Consider the following 19,448-nt stretch of genomic DNA (forward strand, 5'->3'; position numbering starts at 1 on the left):
TAGAACTTATCACCCTCTAATATACCATATAAATTAATAATTAGATATAATTATATATAAAAGATACACATTTATATATACAAATTATATATAGTTCCTTTGGTTTACTGTCTGTCTGTATTTAGAAATGCCACAAGGTCCAGAATTTTTGTCTGTTTTGTTCATTGCAGTATCTCTAAAATCTAGAACATGGTAAATAATAAGCACATATTGAATGAAGTATGGGTGTGTGCACGGTGTGTGTGTGGGTGTGTATGTGTGTGCCTGTGTGTGTACGTACTGGGTTTCATAGTGTAGGTAACATTCCAAAAGGCTTGTATGACACTGCCTTGGAGCATACTTGGACTACCTCTGGGCTTACTAAGAGTGAAGGCTGAAAAGCAAGTACGATACAGACACCCAACAGTCCTCATGTCTTACAGACTGGGTGCCTGGAACAAATGATGCCAGTGGTAATGGCTACTTGAAATATGTGTGTATGTGGGTGTAACTGATTTACACACAAGAGAGTTGTTCCCTTGGGGGACCACCAAGGCACCATAAATTGGCAAGAGGAAATAGGTAGAATCAGAAAAATCATAAAAATGTTTAAAAAGCCTCAGAGATGATCTGGGCCAAACTAATAATTCTACAGATGAGCATCAAAGTCACAAAATGGTAATGTAATTTGCCCCTGGACACACAAAAAGTAAATGCTGAGGCAGAACTAGCATAGACTTAGGTCACATGACCCCTCATCCAGTGATCTTTACACACCATGGCCCATCATAAAAATGAAAAACAGTAATCTGCTCTCCAAAACCCTCTGCCGGTTCCCTTTTCCTTGGGAATAACCTGAAATTATTTCTCCAATTAGGCACCAATACATTTATTCCACTGGACTTGACCACTTGTAGGAATCTCTGTTTTAAAAACAAAGAGCTGCTAATGATCACTATTTCTCATAAATGAAAGCCTTAAAAATTCCCTCCCATAGCAACCGGCAGTGGATTGAATCATCTACTATGATTCCCTACCTTTCTAACAATATAGTTCCAACTTACATCAGGCCCAGGGATGTTAAAGCCTGTCAAGAATCAAAACCTTCAACCCTCACTGTCCTACTTCTCATTAGAGCTAAAGACTCTACCCAGTTTTAAATTAATGGATGTATATTTTTTCATAACCATAAAACAAAGTGCTTCAAACCATAAAGCACTAATAAGTGAAAACAACATATGAGTTGTCAGTCATCTTAATGTAGTAGGTGAGCAGAACATTTTTTTCAGGGAGTGATATTATTACAAAGTGAACAGGTGTACTAATTGCCTGATTCACAACTAAGACTATAATAGGCTTTTTGACTATGAGAGGCCATGTGTCTTGGAATTCTCAGTGTTTTGTTGATGGCCTTAGAGATTCTAAGGGCTGAGGACATTCATGACATAATTGTGGCGGATGTTCTTGGTTCCCTCTTCCCCCTTAACAGAACCCTGTTCTGTTCAGGCCCCCTCACCCCTTCAGGAGAGGCTGGCCCATCTGCACTCCAGGAAGGGGGTCACAACTGGACTAAGTACATCCCTTGCCAGTGATTGGTTAACACCTAAGCATGTGACAAAGCTGTGGCCAATGAGGCAAGGGGAACTTTGCCAGGGCTGTGGGGAGCGCAGGTGTGTCTGAGAAAGTCTTTCTTACCTTCCACAGGGCAAGGAGGAACAGATTTCCTTCTCTGTTTCTAAATATGATGCCAGGGGACTGCTGTTGTCATCTTGACACTGTAAAGACAGTGAGGCTGAGGACAAGGCCCCCCGACCAAGAGGGCAGCGCTGAGAGAAGGAGACAGAGCCAGATACTGCAGTGTCTACAACCACGGTCCCTCAGCACTTCTTTTTAGGGTTTTCTGTATTTGCAGGTGAAACGTCCTAACCCTTACAATAATTGCATACTGGAATGGTCTGGTCAGGATGTGAGGAGGTGTGAATGTGTTATATGTGTTGGTGTTAGCATGAGAAAAGTTTGCGTGAACAGCAGGTCCCAGGAACAGTGAGTCTTTTGTTAGAGATGGCTTAGCCTGTGACATTAGAAAGCAGGGGGAGCAAAGTCTAAAATCTGAGATGTCAGGGGAGCTGCAGAGGCCAGCACAAGGCACAATACCATCCCCACGTGTGCTGCTGTCATAGGGGGCCTAGGGTGGCCAGATTTCACCTGAGGGAGGACACAGAACAACAGAGCCACTGTAGCCCGTGCCCACTTCCTCTAGGGGTTGCCAGGAAAACACTCCGAATGAGACCTTAAAGAAGAAGTTCCAGTACTTGCTTTGTCTTTACACTCCCATGAAGGGGCATTTATTTGTATTTTGTGGGGGTGCCTGTTTCAGTTGTCATATGAGAAAAAGGAAGGCCATGAACAACTTGAAGGGGAGCCAGCCATCCTATAAATTCACGCAGGCCATAGGATATTGAAGCCTGCCCAGAAAGTGGCTACCCAGGGACTCAGTTCCCCAAAGACATCTGTCTTTAACTTCATTAGTTCCATGCCAGGGCCAGTCTTCCTCCAACTAACAGAAAGTTTATCTACTGTCAGAACCTCTGTGACAGCTAGAAGTGTGTAATACTTAAGTCTCTCTAACAAAGTCTTTATAGTACAATACTGTGATCTGTTGTGATCAAAGGGTGTCGGTTCTTTGATTAGAAACAACAAAAGAGCCAGCAGATGATATCCTTGGAAACGTCTGTACAAGCATCCATCTAGTGGGGGCATATGGAGGCAGCCACAGACGCATCACTGTACGAATAATACTCGGGAGCATCGGGCACACAGTCGGGAAACTTGCTTCCTCGATGACTCACACTCTACTTCGAGGTCACAGAGTTGTGCCCAGAGTTTAAAAACCTGGATAAAAAGCTAATTAACTAGTCATAAGAAATGCACTAATTTCTTTGTCCAGCATTAGTAGAGGAGACCTGCTGCTCTCCCTCATTCTTCAGTGAGAAGGAGGGTGCCATGGCCTTTTGGGGATACTGGGGAAGGGAGGCATTTATCTAGTGGAGGCTGAGCTAACCAGCCCCAGAGAGCAGGTCCCTATGGAACTATCTGAGAAGCTCAGGGGCTGGCTGCAGAAGAAGATGCATGTGGAAATGAAAAGAGGAAGAGAAGGGGTACTCCCATGTGTTGAGCAAGTTATCAGTGAATATGGACTGAAATGCCTCCCATCTGATTACAAGCATCCTGTCCAGGAAGGACTTAACCTATGGGTTTGTTTTTTCTGTTTGCCCACCTTATGACTGATTCACCTTCTCTTTCTTACAATATCAATTTCTTTGCCTTCTTAAAGTAATGGCTTTATTGAGATATAAATCACATACCCTACAATTTACCTGTTTAAAAGCAAACAATTCAATGACTTTTAGTTCATTCATAGATATGTGTTAACTATTAAATATTAACACAATCAAATTTAGAACGATTTCATTACCGCAAAAAGAACTAATACCTATTAGCAGTCTCTCCCCGTTTCACTCCAAACCTCTCAGCCGCAAGGGACAACTCATCTACTTTCTGTCTCTAGGATTTGCCTACCTTGAGTGTTCCATATGCATGGAATCATACAGTATGCGGTCTCTCACTTCCTTCACTTAACGTACTGTTTTCCAGGCTCATCCCTGGTGTAGCATGTATACAGCATTGCTTTTTGAAAATTTCCCTGTGGCTCTCCATGTTGAACTCTAGCTTTACTACTTATGTTTCTTCAGTGTTCACTATTCACTCCTGAAATGTGCTCGTGAACCACAAATCAAGGTAAAAAGTCCTGATTCAGATAAATTCATGTGATTCTGCTCAGAGTCTCCCGTTGAAAGTATGTACAAATAAGTTAAAAAAAAAATTCTAGGCCAGGCGTGGAGGCTCACACCTGTAATCCCAGCACTTTGGGAGGCCGATGCGGGTGGATCACGAGGTCAGAAATTTGAGACCAGCCTGGCCAACACGGTGAAACCCCATCTCTACTAAAAATACAAAAATTAGCTGGGCGTGGTGGCACGCACCTGTAATCCCAGCTACTCAGGAGGCTGAGGCAGGAGAATTCCTTGAACCCAGGAAGCAGAGGTTGCAGTGAGCCGAGATCAGGCCACTGCACTCCAGCCTGGGCGATGGAGTTTTTTCTATCCTGGGGGAAAAAATTTTTTTCTAAAAGTTACTGAAGGTGTGTGGCTAATGTGAACTGGTGACAGGGTCCTTGCAGAACTTACTTACAAACAAGAGATAAAGGAGGGGCTGCAGTTGCACTCCTGTGACAGTTACTGAGTGCCTGTACATGCCAGACACTGTGCTAGGCACTGGAGATCCAGCAGTGAACAAAACAAAAATAGCTGCCCATGTGAAGCAGGGATTTTAGTGATACATGATAAAATTATTTTAAAAAGAAAAGCAAGGGAATAAGGTGAAAATTCAGAGTAGTGGTTGCCTTGGAAGGAGGGAATGAAATATGATGGGGAAGGAAAGAGAGAGGAATACAGAGGAAGATACAAGGCTAGGTAATGTTCCTAAATTGGGTGGTGGCTTTCCTAATAATTATGTGGCTATGCTATTACTGATTTTTTTTGTATATATTGCATCTTACCTAAAATGTGTATACATTTTTTTTTTTTGCATAAAAAAGAACCATTCCTTTAGATGGGAAAGTATAAGCAGTGGTGTTCCTTGGATTGACTGAGCTAATTTAAAATATTGGGACTGCAGAATGCATACTGGAACCTTACACAGAGTAGAGAAGTTCTAAGTTGGCATGATTACACTTCAAGGATTTGAAAGGCTGATGAAGAAGAGCAAGGTAAGGTATCTAGGAGACACTTTTCCAGCTATCTTAGAAGATCACGAGTTCTGAGTGGTCACTTACCACTCGAAAGGAACCTGTGGTGCATCTTATTAGAACATGAGTTTTATGAGATCAGGGACTTTTAGGTTTTGTTCACAAATTTTCAAGTTTTTTTCACAGCCATTCACACATTGGATTCTAACAACTAGTATTATTAGCCCATTTTATGGATAAGAAAATAGAAACTCTGAGAGCTATTTGGTGCTGGTGTTTGGACCAGATCCCCAGCTTCCTAGTGCTTGTAACACAATGCCACCCTTGGACTGGGTGGTTCCAATGAACCCACATGAATTCATGAAACCCAAAAATGGATGCTAAAAATAAGTTTCAGAGAGTTAAATTTAAAGCAATAGGAAGAAACACCTATTCGTTCTGTAAGTAGAAAATGGCTGAAACTCATGAATGTAAGAAGGAGCACAAGCTGAAACTGCAGATGGATTCAGACATGTTTACATTAACTCCTGAATGACAGATTTAAACTCAGCTATTTATGAAATGTAAGATGTCTGCAGGGCATCTCCTCCCTGAAAGGCTGTTGTGCATTTTTACAAAATACCCTTAGTGCTATTACTTTAGAATACAGAACCAAATAAGTACTGTGGCAATTACTATGTTCTTAAGCCAAATGACATCGTTTAACTCAAAATCATGTCTTACATGTGTAATTGCTTAGGATTTGCTGTGATTCTATTTCTAACCTTAATCTGATATTAATTATTTCAGGAGAGTTTACAAAGCTTCTGTCAATTGCTTTTTCCTCTGAAGAATTCATATTCTGAAAAAAGGCATGTGGATTAGTTTGGCTGCTTAAAGCAAGCATAGGACTCGGGCTCTCCTGAGACCAAAGTTCAATCCTAGGGCATATTAACATCACATAGAAGAAAAACTTCTGTGCCCTGGTCACCGGGAGTACCTTCAACCCTAGGCATTGATCATGAGGCAGATCCAGAGAGGATATTTGGCTAGAGCTAACCAGCCTCCCAACCAGAAATTAACAACTCAAAGGGTACATACTGAAAGAGAGTAGTGCTCTCTGTGTATATGAAAATCAGCAAAAATAGTATTATTTACCAAATAAGCATGGTTTACTGGATCTCACTGTCTCTGAGGACAAGCACTGTAAAACAAAATGGCTATTTTTTTTGTAATAAAGATTATCTGAATGAGCAACTTAAATCAATATTAGGCAGCCAAATTATGTGTATTAATATCTACATATCATTAGTATAATCCAAGTGAATTACTTCATTACTAAAAGTAATGCTAGGCCTGACTTTTCGTTTCCCTTGATATTAACTTATATATGATATAAATTTGATTGGAAATAACTTTTGTTTGGAACCTAATCCACTTCCGTTCTCTGTGTATACATATATATACACAAACACATATATATACGTGTGGATGTGTATGTAAACCCACATCCTTCTCCATGGCAGAACATCACAGTACAAAGGCCATGAGACAAGAGTTTTCTACACACAAACACACAGAGAAAAATGCATGCTTTGTTTCCTCAGCTTCTCTTTCTAACTTCATAGCATTGCAGGCTTTCTTTGGAAGGAGGGGTATATATAAATCTAACAGAAATATATGAAGTCTAGAATTATACTGAAGCCCAAACAAAACAAAACACAAAATCTGTCTAAACAAGAATCTGACAAATATCCCAACCTGTTCCTCTTTATAGAACTTCACTTGAAAATCACTATAAAGACTCAGAAAAATTAAGGACATCTCTCAATGTCTGGGACTAAAACCAAACAGGGACCTGAGAATCAGGGCTGAGCTGCGTTGGTAAGTTTCTGCCTTGGTGAATGGAAGGTAAGTTCTGCCTTGTGAATGGAGGGTAAGTAGACAGGGCTACAGGAGCCACTGAGCAGTGCATCAGCAGGTTTTGTATGGCAGATTCTGTGATCAAGGCTAGAACATTCTCACTGGAGTCATCCAGACCAGAGCTGTCCGATACAAATATAATGTAAGCCACACATGTAATTTCAAATATTCTAGTAGTTACCTTAAACACATTTTTTTTAAAAACAGGTGAAAGTAATTTTTTAAACATATTATATTTAGCTATTTGGCTTAATACACTTTTTTTTTTTTTTTTTTTGAGATGGAGTTTCACTCTTGTTGCCCAGGCTGGAATGCAATGGCACGATCTCGGCTCACTACAATCTCTGCCTCCCGGATTCAAGCGATTCTTGTGCCTCAGCCTCCTGAATAGCTGGGATTACAGGTACGTGCCATCATGCCCAGCTACTTTTTGTATTTTTAGTAGAGACTGGGTCTCACCATGATGGTCAGGCTGATTTCAAACTCCTGACCTCAGGTGATCCACCTGCCTCGGCCTCCCAAAGTTCTGGGATTACAGGTGTGAGCCACTGTGCCAGGCCTAGATCCAAAATATTATCACCTAAACATATATTCAATATTTCAAAGGTTATGAATCAGATATTTTTTATTTTTTGGCTTTGTACTAAGGGTTTGAACCCTAGTGTGAATTTTACACTTGTAGCACATCTCAATTCAGACTAGCCGTGTTTCAAGGGCTCAGTAACCACATGTGGCTGTCACACTGGACAGTGCAGGTCTAGGTCTTGAGAATCAGGCCCTTAGAGGTCAATGACAGCCCCCACCCTCTGACAGATGCTGCAGAAGATCTACTGCGACAGCCACGCTCCCTGCTTCCCATTTCTTTGCTGTCCCAACACAGTCTCTTGGGCTTATTCCATGGAAGCAACAACATGTAAGAAAAAGCATTTTACATTGCTAATATGGCATTACATGAAGTAATAAGTAAGTACTAGGTTTCACTTCCTTGAAAAGGACAATATCCAGCCAGTACTGAGGATGCAGAAGGCCATAATGGGGCCTGATAAAATCCAGGAACTGGGCCTCCGATGAGAAAAGAATTGTATAAGGTTATCACCCAAGTGCTTCTGTGATTCATATTGCCCTATAAGTTGTCAATAAATAACAAATCACCATGTCATAGTCTTTTGGTTATTATCGTTTCTGAATCCAATGGCCTCAACATTCACCTCTTTCTTGACAGTTACTTGACACTTTAAAGATACCTTCCACCTTCCCATTTTGTTGCACTTGAGGATGGTAACAGAAGTTCAAGGAGAACTGTTTCCTTTTCTTAGAAACTGTCATGTTCCTGCATCTTATTTGCATGCATTTCACCCCAATTAAATGTGCTGAAAATTCCAAAAGCTAACTTTATTTTCTAAAAACCAGTGCAATTGCTTTGCCCCGATGTGGGCTTTTTGTAGAAGTAAAAATCCTTCTAGCTAGCCGCTGATGGCCAGCTTGGTAGAAAAGCTCTTTCAAATAACATGGCTTGTATATGCCACTAGCAACCTCAGTCCACACATTCAGTTTTCCTTACGATGTCTTTAAAGGAGATACAACGGTAAGATCCAAACGTTTTTTGGACATGGGCACTTTTTCCTCTTTGAGGGTGAAATCAGAACTCACTGTGGGTTTATTTGAAAAAGAAATTGAGTTGCCATTAGGGAAACAAGAAATCACTTTTTAAATAAAGCTTGAATCATACCTCAGGACTAGAGAGTTTATAAACATTTTTAATTACCCTCCCCAATATCATCCTCTAGCTGTCATTTCACAGTTTCCCTCAAGGTCATAAAGAAATTACTTTTTTAAAAAGTCAATTTGCAAAATTAGTGAAAGATAACCTAAACAGCACAAGAAGCACACACAGCAATGGGAGAGCACTGGATCAGATTTTCTCTTTTTAGCTTGTTGATTTTACATTAGTTTTGTCTCTGTCTTAGAGAATTTCCTGTAAAAAAATGACAAAAATGTTTTGTATCTGTGTAGTCCCATATGGCAGCCACTGGCCATGTGTGCTATTGAGCACTAGAAGGGTGCCTAGGGTTATTTAGGAACTGAATATTTTTACATTTAAATTTAAATAGCCACATGTGACTAGTAGTTACCATACTGGACAACACAGCTATACACAGTTAGGGCAGACCTAGGCCACTTAAATCTTTGTGCCTTTATGGGCACAACAGCCTGGAGATCTGAGGTCCATTTAAAACATAAAGCACTTTATGACTTCTTTTTTGAAAGTATTAAGTAATTAAATAGAGCAGCCTCTATGAGGCCAGAAAGAAAAAAAAAAAGTCTACAAGAAATTCTCTAAGGATGATGCTACTCTTTAGGATGAGCCAGGAAGTGGGTGCGGGGAGCATTAATGTCACAGGAGCTTGGGTCCTAGATGACAGTTCCAGCTCTAGCTCTGCTGTCAAGTAACTGAGTGGCATGAGATCGTTTCTGAGTTCCTTGGGCTCTGATTTTCTTATACAATGTGGAATCTGTTAAACAACTACCAAGGTTCCTCCTTGTTCTCAATCTAGTCAGTCCAGCTCTTATTTCCTAGGACATTAAAATATTGGTTGATTGAAAATAATACTTTACACTGCACTACAAATAGGCTGAGGTTGAGTGATTTTGACAGGCCAAATTGTTGAAGCAAGGGAATGCTACAATTAGTTCATACTATACAGACTAGATTCAGATTAGTCTCACAAAGGTGTATGATTAATTATAAATGAGGAGAAAGGCAGGTTATTTGCACAAGCAGCTAGTGGCTGGCTCTCCCAGAAAGCACAGCTGAAAGGTTTGTGGCCAGTGGATGATATACTCATCCCAATTCTTCAGCTTCAGGTCCCAGAGAGCCACCTAGGTCCCATTGCAGAGCACACTACCTATAGGGCCGGCCCATCTCTAACTGCCATTTCCTCTAGCCATGGAGACTTTAAATAAACCTCTGCATTTATTTGTAGCTTGGAGACACATCGTTGTGTTCTGTCACACCAACTAGCCTGCGCCAGAGACACAGGTATCCATCTTGACCCCCTAACCTGAATCCATGTGAGAGACAGAATACCAGCTTCCTTCCCCATGGGCCAAAGGGAAGGAAAAGCAGGAAGGTGCCTAGAGGATTTGCAAACTATGAACAGTAAAGAAAATCAAATGTGGGATTGATGAAAACATCTCTAAATAGAAATCTGACCAACAACAGATGAGAGAAGAAAAAGAGACAAAATAAGGAAGGAAGGAAGGAAGGAAGGAAGGAAGGAAGGAAGGAAAGGGGAGGAGGGAGGGGGAGGGAGGGAGGGAGGAAGGAGGGGAAGGAAGGAAGGAAGGAAGGAAGGAAGGAAGGAAGGGGAAGAAGGTGGGTAGAGGGAGCGGGGAGGGAAGGTAGGGAGGGAAGAAAAGAGGGAGAGGGGAGGGGAAGAATGGAGAAAGAAAGGAAAGAAAGTAGAGAGGGAGGGAGGTGGAAAAAGCCATTTTGTTTTGAAAATTAAATGACATATTTCAGAAGCCATGAAATGAGAATACATACATTCATAAAAGATAAATGATCGGTGGGTGATAGGGGATGCTATTAATCATATGTCTGTCTATCACTAGGTTCATGTCTTTTTGTCTGCATTTGCCTTGACCGGAATCTTGATCTTCTGGCAGAAAACTCTTCCAAAGCATTTCTATGTGACACCGCTCATGTATAGGTGTTCCAAACCAAATGTCCACTTATTTTCACCATTGTGCAAAAATGGGAGACCCTGCCCAGCAGCAGATGGCCCTCAGCAGGACTGACACTCAGGCCAGGCCCCAAGTGGCAGCTCTCAGAACATACTGTCCAGCTAAACCCTGCACAGACTGGCCATGGAAAATACCTGGTGTTCACATTCCCCCAAAAGTTAGGCAAATGACAGGGTCACCCAGTGCACTTCATGGCATTAGTGGGGAGAACCAGCGTTTCAGCACAAGTTCACAAATCGTTGGGTCCCCCTTGTCAAACACTGCAAATATGTAGCATGCTAAGAAAAATCTCCTTACCTCTCAGACTCTATCACTCGGTTCATCTGAGTTGCTACAGTGGAAAATAAAATCTAGTAAGTTAAAATGAGGTGTGGAATGCTCAGGAGAAAAACAACAAGGACTAGTACTCCTCATCTGAGTGAATAATTTCTCTCACAGAGTTAATTTTAGCTTTGCAAGTGTTTTATTTGAGATCATATTTTAAATCGGAATTTGTGCATGTGTGATTTAAAATAAAAAAGGCAATCAAGTCTTTCTGCCAATCTAGGCGATGTGAAATTTAATTATTGAGCAGTTATCATTAAAACAATGCAAAGCAATTTTTTACACATAATTGAATATTCCAGAAGAAAATTTCTGAAAAATCCAAAAGTCCAAAAGAAAACTTCTCAGTGAGAATGTCTGTTTCAATAAAATACCCTGTTTTGTAGTATTGGATGCAGAGAATTTCTAGTTAGACATACATAAGTCTTGCCAGAATTACTATAGTTCAGTTTTGTCGTCTGCATCTAGGAATACGGAAGACTTACCTATGTTACTGGTTATGAATCCCCAATAATGAGTAATGAAAATTCCTATTTATTGTTTCTACATCAACACCAGTGTGACAGCAGAAAACAGCATGATTTACCTGGCCCACATTACTGTTGTATAGAATCTAAAGAAATGAATACCTCAATCCATTCAGGAATGTTCTTTTCCCAATTAAGGTTTTGAGGACTGCACCTAATACTGACTTTTTACCTTTTTCTGTTTGCATTTTAATTTTAAAAGTCTGTGTCAATTTTATTTTGATAATACAGTGTGTTTATGTTTCCAGATCTTAACTTCTTATCCTTGGGGTTCCTTTAATATTTAATGTTTTACCTTTTTCAGTTACTGAGAACATCTCATATCTTCTTTATTTATTGACTTGCTTGGGTTGATTTTTTTCTTGACTGTGAAATTATCCATTTGGCAATCATATTGCTAATATGCAAAAAGTTCTTATTTCAATTATAAAAGCAAACGTAACCCATGATTATTAAGAAGACTGTTTTGCAAATTGGCTGTTGTTTATTTCAGAATATAATAAAGTACCACAGGCTAAATTAGAAGCTTAAGGATAAGAACTTTTCTTTTTTGCAATTTAAAATAATAAAGGTAATCAAAGCTTCCTGCCAATCCAGGTGATTGTGAAATTTAATTACCAGTGGTTATCATTAAAACAAAGGTAAAGCAATTTCTTTTACACATAATTGAATATTCCAGAAGAAAATTCGTGAAGAGTTCTCAGAAAATGTATTTTAAAATTCATTGTAACCTGATTATTTCATTTGTTATGTCTCAGTTGGTACCGTAAAATAAATGACACATTTGGGTGACGTAGCTCAACAGCAGCTAGTGAGAGCAAATTCTCAGGAAAATCAGGTAACTTCGACCTAATGCTGAGCAAATTATTAGATCTTAACTCTGCAAACACAAACATACTTAAATCTCCCGCTGCTATTCCTCTATGAGAGGTATAACCCATGTTGACTTCACCTCTGTCTATGCTGGACACTACAGAATCAACTGTTCCTTTTTCAGTGCTCAATTGCCCAAATGTCCTACGGCTTCCAGAGCTGTTCCATCAAACCCACTGCTACCTGAACAGAAAGAAAACCTCCTACATCAGCAGCAGCAATGAGTGAGCTGGCAGCTCTGTGCACGATGCTGCTTATGGGCCTGTAAGCATAACTTTCCCAAGTGCAAAAGGATCAACGGCCCCAAGAAAGAAAGTCAAAATAAGGCCATGAACTTACCCATCTCCAGGCCTTTGCCTAAGTTCTTCTCTCTTCCTGAAATGTCTTTTTCTCCATCTGTTTTCTGGAAAAATTCGACTCAGCTTTCAAGGCCCAACTCGTATGACATTCCCACTGACCCCTCTAATTTGACTAAGTCAATCCCTCTCCTCTGCACCCTCCTCCACAGAATTTGTTTTATCAAACTGGAGTAGAGGTTGCTATTTGCATGTTTGTCTCGGCTGCTGGATCATAAGGGAAAAGGATCTTGACTCATCCTTCCATGCCAAACACTCGGGACTATGCCTGAAACCTGAAAGACACTCGCATGTTTATTTAATGAAGCCCAAAATTCAAGATCAAATTTAACATGTGATGAAAGAAGTGGATTGTATGTGTGTTGGATTCATGTCTGCACCTAAATTCTGAGCCCATGAATGCCTTCTTTTTCATTCCTCGAAGAAGTAAAATTTATTCACATTAAGCATTTATTAAATGCTAGGCCCTGTGCTAAATACTCTACATACATTATGTCATTCAATCCCCAAGACACTCTATGAAGTAGGTCTTATCATCAGTATCAGCCTCATTTACAAATGAGGAAATTGAGGCTTGGAGAAGTTAAGTAACGCACTTCAAGATACCTGGCTGGTTGGTGATGAAGCCAGAATTAAAAGACAATACTCCCAGAACTTCAGAGCCAGAAGGAAGCCTATAATTATCTTTCCCCCTTAGCCTTCTTGAAGCTGAGGTTTGTAACTTACTGCCTGGCACATAGTAGGCCCTTGAAAATAGTGATTAATAGACTGATGGAGTGCCCTAATTTCTCAGGTTCTGGCCTTCGCCTGAGAGAGCCCAGCTGCCACCACAAATAGGCTCTATTCTTTCTGCCCAACACCTCTCACAGGTGTGAATTGCTTGTGTCATCTGAATTATTCATGATCCACACAATGGTAAGTGTGCTTAAAAAGAGAACTACAATGCTGTATTTTTCAAGACAAAGTGCCTGATTAATTGGGGAATTAGGCAGTATAAACTTATGGGCTAGGTTGATTCATGCCAAACAATACATCCATGCCCACTTTTTGAATTTCAGTTTTTACATAATTTCCCAGTTTCCCTTAGGATTAAAAATACGGGTAAATAAAGCAGGAAAAAGAACCATCATGGGCATCTCTATCCTATCTGAAAGCAATTAACATCATCTAAATCTCATACTGTGTTGTTTCAAACCAATGTATTCTTCCGAAGGCTGTTAGGATTTTCAATCAGGCTTCTTAAGCTACATCAAGATCTGGAAATTCAGATGCCACAGCAGCTGTAATTCATGCCACCAGTAAATCATGTGACACCACCACCTCCTTGTCCTTTCTCCTTTCGTCTTTTCTTTTGCCCCACCAGTTCATTTTCTAGTGGGCAGTTTTCTGAGAGGAATAACCATATGCTAATAGAAAGCCAACACCACTGTATTTTCAATTCAATGTTAGTCAACCAAAATGAATTGAAAAACAGCAGCAGTGGTTTGAGGGTACTAAAAATAAACTGTAGCATTTGCTGAGTTCTCAGAATTAAAACCACGGTGGTCAACTTGTTGCTGCTCTTAATAAGATATGACTTCTGCCTCATTGGCTGCTACTACTAGAAACTTGAACTATGTCACACACCTAACAACGATGTGTTTTCGATTAGTTGGCAGTGATCGAGAAAGGAAGTGCCATTTCCCAGGAACTAAACCTGCCAAGAAAGATAACAGATGGCTTTCAAGTGATCACCTTGTACCACATCACAATTGCACCTTAGTCAAATTCACCTTGCATTTATGATTTAGTGAGTTACACATCGAAAGCTGTGGTTGCCTTTATGCCCTGCTTGCTCTCCACTGCCTCCAAAAAGGTGTTTATTCCTTTGAGTTTAATTTGTGAATAATAATAAAAACAGCCCAATGGGACTTAATACAATATTAATATATTGAACACTTCCATTAGGACTTCATGACCTTCTTGACCCTTAAATACCGTATACTACACTAAATGTCTTATCAGCTGTCCTTTTGGGTTTGTCATTAAAGTTTTCAATGACCAGAGAGGTAGAGGAATTCTATCTAATGCATCATTCTGATTAGAAACCTGTCATACTCAGAAACCAGTGGGTCTGCTTCTATTGATTCCTACTCCTTCAGATTCATTAGCAATTTTTTCCTCTTCAATTAGACCCGAGGATCAACCATAGAAAAGCTGAAAGAAGCCTTCCCTTTGCTCAACCTTACTTAAAAGGAATAAAAAAATGTATGCCTTGCTGGTGAAATTACAGACAGTATTATTAGAAAATGTCTAAGGAGTCTCTCTCTCTCTCTCTCTCTCTCTCTCTCTCTCTGTCTCTCTCTCTCTCTCTCTCTCTCTCTCTCTCACACACACACACACACACACACACACACACACACACAACTTGTAAATATGCCAAGAGTCAGAGGCTGGGCTCGACCTCCCTTCCCCTAACCCACTTCAATCAGGATCAGAAAGACACATCCCTTCATCGCTGCTGTCTCAAACCCATGCCCAAGCGAGTGTCTCCACAGAGCTAATTTCTGAAACAAACAAAGAAAATCAAGTCTGCGAGGAACGAGGGTTTGCTCCCCTCTGCTCCGGATTTGGGTGTCCAGGGTAGCGGACGAGGCACGGCAAACAGGTCGGGGCGCTCAGCTTGACCCCAACCTTCTCCGCCCCGCCAGCCCCCGCTCCAGCTGCGCCAGAAAGTGCGAGCCTGCCCGCTCCTTTCGCTTTTCGCCCGCTGCACCCCAAGCCCGAGAACACCCGCGTCCGCACACTAAGGGCACCACCGCTCTCCCACCTCTGCGCTGTCAGATGTCAGGCGCGGAGGTGCTCTGGGCACCGAGGTGCTAGCGAACCAAACAAGTGTCACCCCAGACGCCTGCCCCCACTCCAAGAGAGCGGGCGGGACGGCCACAGGTAGGCTCTGTCCATCCCAGGGTGCGGAGCGAGGGCAGGGGGCGAGACCCGGCGCGGCAGCCGCGCCCGACGGGCTGAAACTCACCGGAGGACACCGAAGAGCCGGACAGGCTGGAGTTGCTGGACGCTGCCATCTCCGCGCGCCCCTCGCGTCGCTGCTCGCTCAGCCCCGGTGCGGGCGCCGCAGCCGCTGCCCTCGCCCGGCCGCTCGCAGCCTCCGCGGCCCCCAGCCCATGGCAAAGTCCTGGGGACGCGCAGAAAGCACCAGCCTCCGGACTCTGCCTGCACTTCCTGCTCCACCAGATGACGCGCTGCCGCCGCCGCTATTTATTTGTGGTTTCCGTCCCGCTCCGCGCGTTTGCACGCTTTTCTCCGGGTGTCAGGGGGTAGGTGGGAGCAGAGGGAGGCCGAGGGGCGGCCGGGACGGGCGGATCTCGGCTCCCGCCGAGCCCCTCTGCCGGCCGCGCTACCCTGTGCGCGACTAGGACCAGGGCGTCCCGGCGGCCCCGAGCCGCCCCGCCAGCTCCCGCACCCTCTCCTGGGCTCCCGCCTCTCCGGCCGCACTTCGAGTAGCCCGGGCAGAGGCGGCGGGAGACGGACAGACAGAGCGACCTCCCCCTCTCCCTCCGCCCCAACTCCGCTCGCGCACACACAAAGGAAGGAGAGGAGACGCGGGCGCACGGGGGCTGGTTCGGCTACCGCGGGCTTGACAGCTCCCGCCAGTGGGGCTGGAGGGGGAGGCTGTGAACTGCTGGACACGGGGAGGCGAGACCGGGGACCGGGTCCCCGGGGTGCTGGGGAGGCCGGCGCGGGGCGCGGGGCGAGCGCGGCTGCGGCGCGCAGCGCTGCTCGTAGGGTTTGAAGGGGATGGGGAGGGAGGGTGTGGGGGAAGGTGGTGGGGCTCGCCGCGCCCCGCTGGGCTCTGGAGCAGCGAGACAGTGGGGGTGGGGGATCCAGAGGGCGAAGGCGGGATCACTAGGGCCACGGTGCTAGGCAGAAGGGAACCTGGGATGACAGAGCCACTGTGGAGCGCTCCTTCCACTCCCCTCCAAATTATCCTTTGTTGCTCTGGAACTGACGGCCCCTGCCCTGCAAGAAGGTGCGTTTCCTAAAACACCCGGGAAGCCAACCCAGCTACACTTAAGTAACCCAGCCACGGACAGCGCCCGACGCGTCCATGGGCCTCTGAGGTTGGCCTTCAAAGAAATAGAGCCGTCCAAACGTGTCATCAGGCCCACACAAAGCCGGGTGTCAAAGAGAAAAAGGTTCTCCTACTGTGCCTTGCAAAAAAGATTCTCACAAAAGACTTGACTTAGCAGCAAGTCCGACTGTGCCCTTTCAGGATAGGAAATGCTCAGGTGTGTGACAGAAAGAGACTCGAGGACAAGGTGTGCCCCTTCCCCCTGTATTTAAACCTAAATTAATTTCACTGGGAGGAAATATCATGCAGATTTTTTTTAAATCTGTTTCACGCTCCCAGCGGGCTAATCTGTTCTTTCAATCCTAAAGCAACAGAAAACTGTGAAATTTGAAGAGAAATTGTTAGATCAAAGGGAAAAGCAAGCATTAAAGGAATGAAAATACTCTCATTATATAGCAAAAATGGAAAGTGTTCACATTGGGGTAGTTCAACTTTTTTAAACATGGTTAAAAGAACATAGTCAATTTAAAAATTATCAGGAGTGACACAGAACAGCAGCTAGGCCCTGGGGATTCACATCAACCAAGCACCTAACATACAGTGAATAATGAATGTTAAATAATCACAGTACGCACCCACGTCACATTTTCTAGTTGATTAGAACTTAAAAAAAAAAAAAAAAGTCCCTCCAGGATGCTATCCCAGTGTGTCTTCCCATTAAGGTCCATTTTTTTAAAAATACAGCTTGCTAAACTGTTAAAGGCGTGTCAGCACTCTTCAGTCATGTCGGACTGTGTCTTCCTGACCCTCAACTGTATGGACCTTGAAACAGCCCTGGCTGGTCTAAGGAGACCCAAGCACCCCCGCTTTCCCAGCCCCCTACCACTATCCTTCTTTATTTTGTGGACTGCATGAAATCATGCATTTCCTAATCTGGAGGCTTCAGGGACACGTGACCCATCACACACTTGGCTTGTGGATTAGATCAGAAGGAACTTACTGTTTCCCCAGAGTTCTTCTAGTAGAAAACAGCACTTACTTGTTTGACTAGTAATTTATGTATCCCTCCAGGTCTTTAGATGGTGGACTATCTGACTTGGCTATGTTGCCTGGTCGAATTGTTACCATCTGGGCTTCGAAGACAACTGGGTTCAAACTCTGGCTCTGTTACTTAGCTGCAACCTTGAGCAAATTACTTAGACCTACTGAGCCTCAGTTTCTTCACCTTCCTCAAAAATCTGATAACACAGGATGCTGTGAAGATTAAATAAGACGCTATGTGGAAAGCTGCAGTGTACCTGGCATGACGTTTGTGTTCCAAAGTGATTGTAAGTTGCTCACTTTAAGAAAGGAATGTATAGTTTGAACAATTTTTGCTTTCTTCATTGCATCTGGAGATAACTAATCAACTGCGACCTGTTCTACTAGGGGGAAATGTCTTATCTTCAACCTATAGCTTATATTTCTTGTCCCAAATTGTGCAATAGGGTAGCAGGTTTCATTATTCATCTCGAAATTTCACAAAAGGACAACAGATTCTGTTTCTGCAGTTTGGATACTCATATTTGCCTTCATAGAGTTTTAACTGGAGAAAGTAAAGCATGACTCTGTGAGGCAGATTATTTTTATTGTCCTAAATTGACAGACGAAGGGACAGGGGAGTATTTGCTGTGAAGGCACCACCTGAAGGCCACCCTGTGCTGTACAGAAGTAGAAAAAAGCTGAGACTCATGTTTTCCTGGATCCTGGGGCCAGAAGAGGGATACAAGGCCGACAAACATGCTTGCTGAACAGAGATGTGCTGATCGGGGAGGTCCAGTCTGTCGGTAGGAGATGAGCTATTACTTTGACATTCATTATTTTGAACACCAAACAGAAAGCTCCAGGTTCAGAACTAAAATCTGCAAGTTGATTGATCATCTGGATTGATAAAGCCATAACCAATGGAGAAAACTCAATATGAATAATAATTCACTATCATCCTTCTTAGATTCGGGAGCCTAAAGGCTGGCTGCTCCTTGCAAAAATGTCTAGTATCAGTAAGTTATCAGGACATGCTGGAAATAAAATGCTAATGTCCCTCTTTGGTAGGCTCAGGCACCTGTTTGTGGACCTTCTAAAGTATTTCTCCAAATGAAACAATGAAAAAGTTATCATCTATTTTATTCATTTATGTATTGCCTTAATTCTAGGTAATACCTATTTGCCAGTGGAAAGGAGAAATCTTAGGTGTTTGGAAAGTAGAATTTTTAAAGACATTTCCACCTTTTGTCTCCGAATATTAAAAGACTTATGGGATAAAAGGAGTCTTGTGGATAATGTGGTCTTCTTAAGAATAGAAAGTATCGTTTTGTTTTAACTTAGCTTTCATCTGGCATTCAAAGCCTTCCAAACTTACCATTCCAATCTAATCTCTGTTCCCCCCTTTCACAAATGCAACCCTCTTTCACAGTGGCCTATGCCCTTGGGGCTAGCAGCACTGGATTCTGCCATTCCTTCCTGCTTCCCATCCTTTTAGTATGCTTCCCATACTAAAAGAGTTCAACTAGAATGCACCTTCTCTGGAAAGTCTTCCCTGATTCCCAAGGCAGAAAATAGCTCTTCTTCTGTTAGATTTCTCTAGCCCATCTACTGTACCTCTCAATGTGCAGATCTCGTGCTCTCATTTTAATGGTACTTTTGGTATATATTTCATTTCCTTAGTCCATTAATAGTGGACTTGGCATGGTGGCTCATGCCTATAATCCCAGTGACTCAGTAAGTTGAGGTGGGAGGATCCCTTCCCTTGAGGCCAGGAGTTTGAGACCATCCTGAGCAACATGAGACCTCATCTCTAAAAACATAAAAAATAAATTAGCCAGGTG

At 42.7% G+C, this 19,448-nt stretch overlaps 2 protein-coding genes across 4 annotated transcripts in view; one reads left to right on the forward strand and one right to left on the reverse strand.

Annotated features, from left to right (window-relative positions):
• CHN2 (chimerin 2) overlaps window positions 1-15,744 on the reverse strand; it is a 314,374-nt gene extending 298,630 nt beyond the window's left edge. Inside the window, exon 1 of one of the 2 annotated variants that reach the window (XM_077994704.1) lies at window positions 15,529-15,744. Coding sequence is in view for 1 of the 2 variants with exons in the window: in NM_001261577.1 (NP_001248506.1) it covers window positions 15,529-15,577 (49 nt within the window). In the remaining variant the exon portion in view is untranslated. 2 annotated transcript variants of the gene reach the window in all.
• CPVL (carboxypeptidase vitellogenic like) overlaps window positions 226-19,448 on the forward strand; it is a 220,832-nt gene continuing 201,609 nt past the window's right edge. For both annotated transcript variants that reach the window (XM_028845911.2, XM_015133819.3), the window contains exon 1: window positions 226-15,443. The gene's annotated coding sequence lies outside the window, so the exon portion shown is untranslated. The remainder of the gene's footprint in view (window positions 15,444-19,448) is intronic.

This window comes from Macaca mulatta, chromosome 3 (assembly GCF_049350105.2).
Source record: "Macaca mulatta isolate MMU2019108-1 chromosome 3, T2T-MMU8v2.0, whole genome shotgun sequence".
NCBI classification, from domain to species: domain Eukaryota; kingdom Metazoa; phylum Chordata; class Mammalia; order Primates; family Cercopithecidae; genus Macaca; species Macaca mulatta.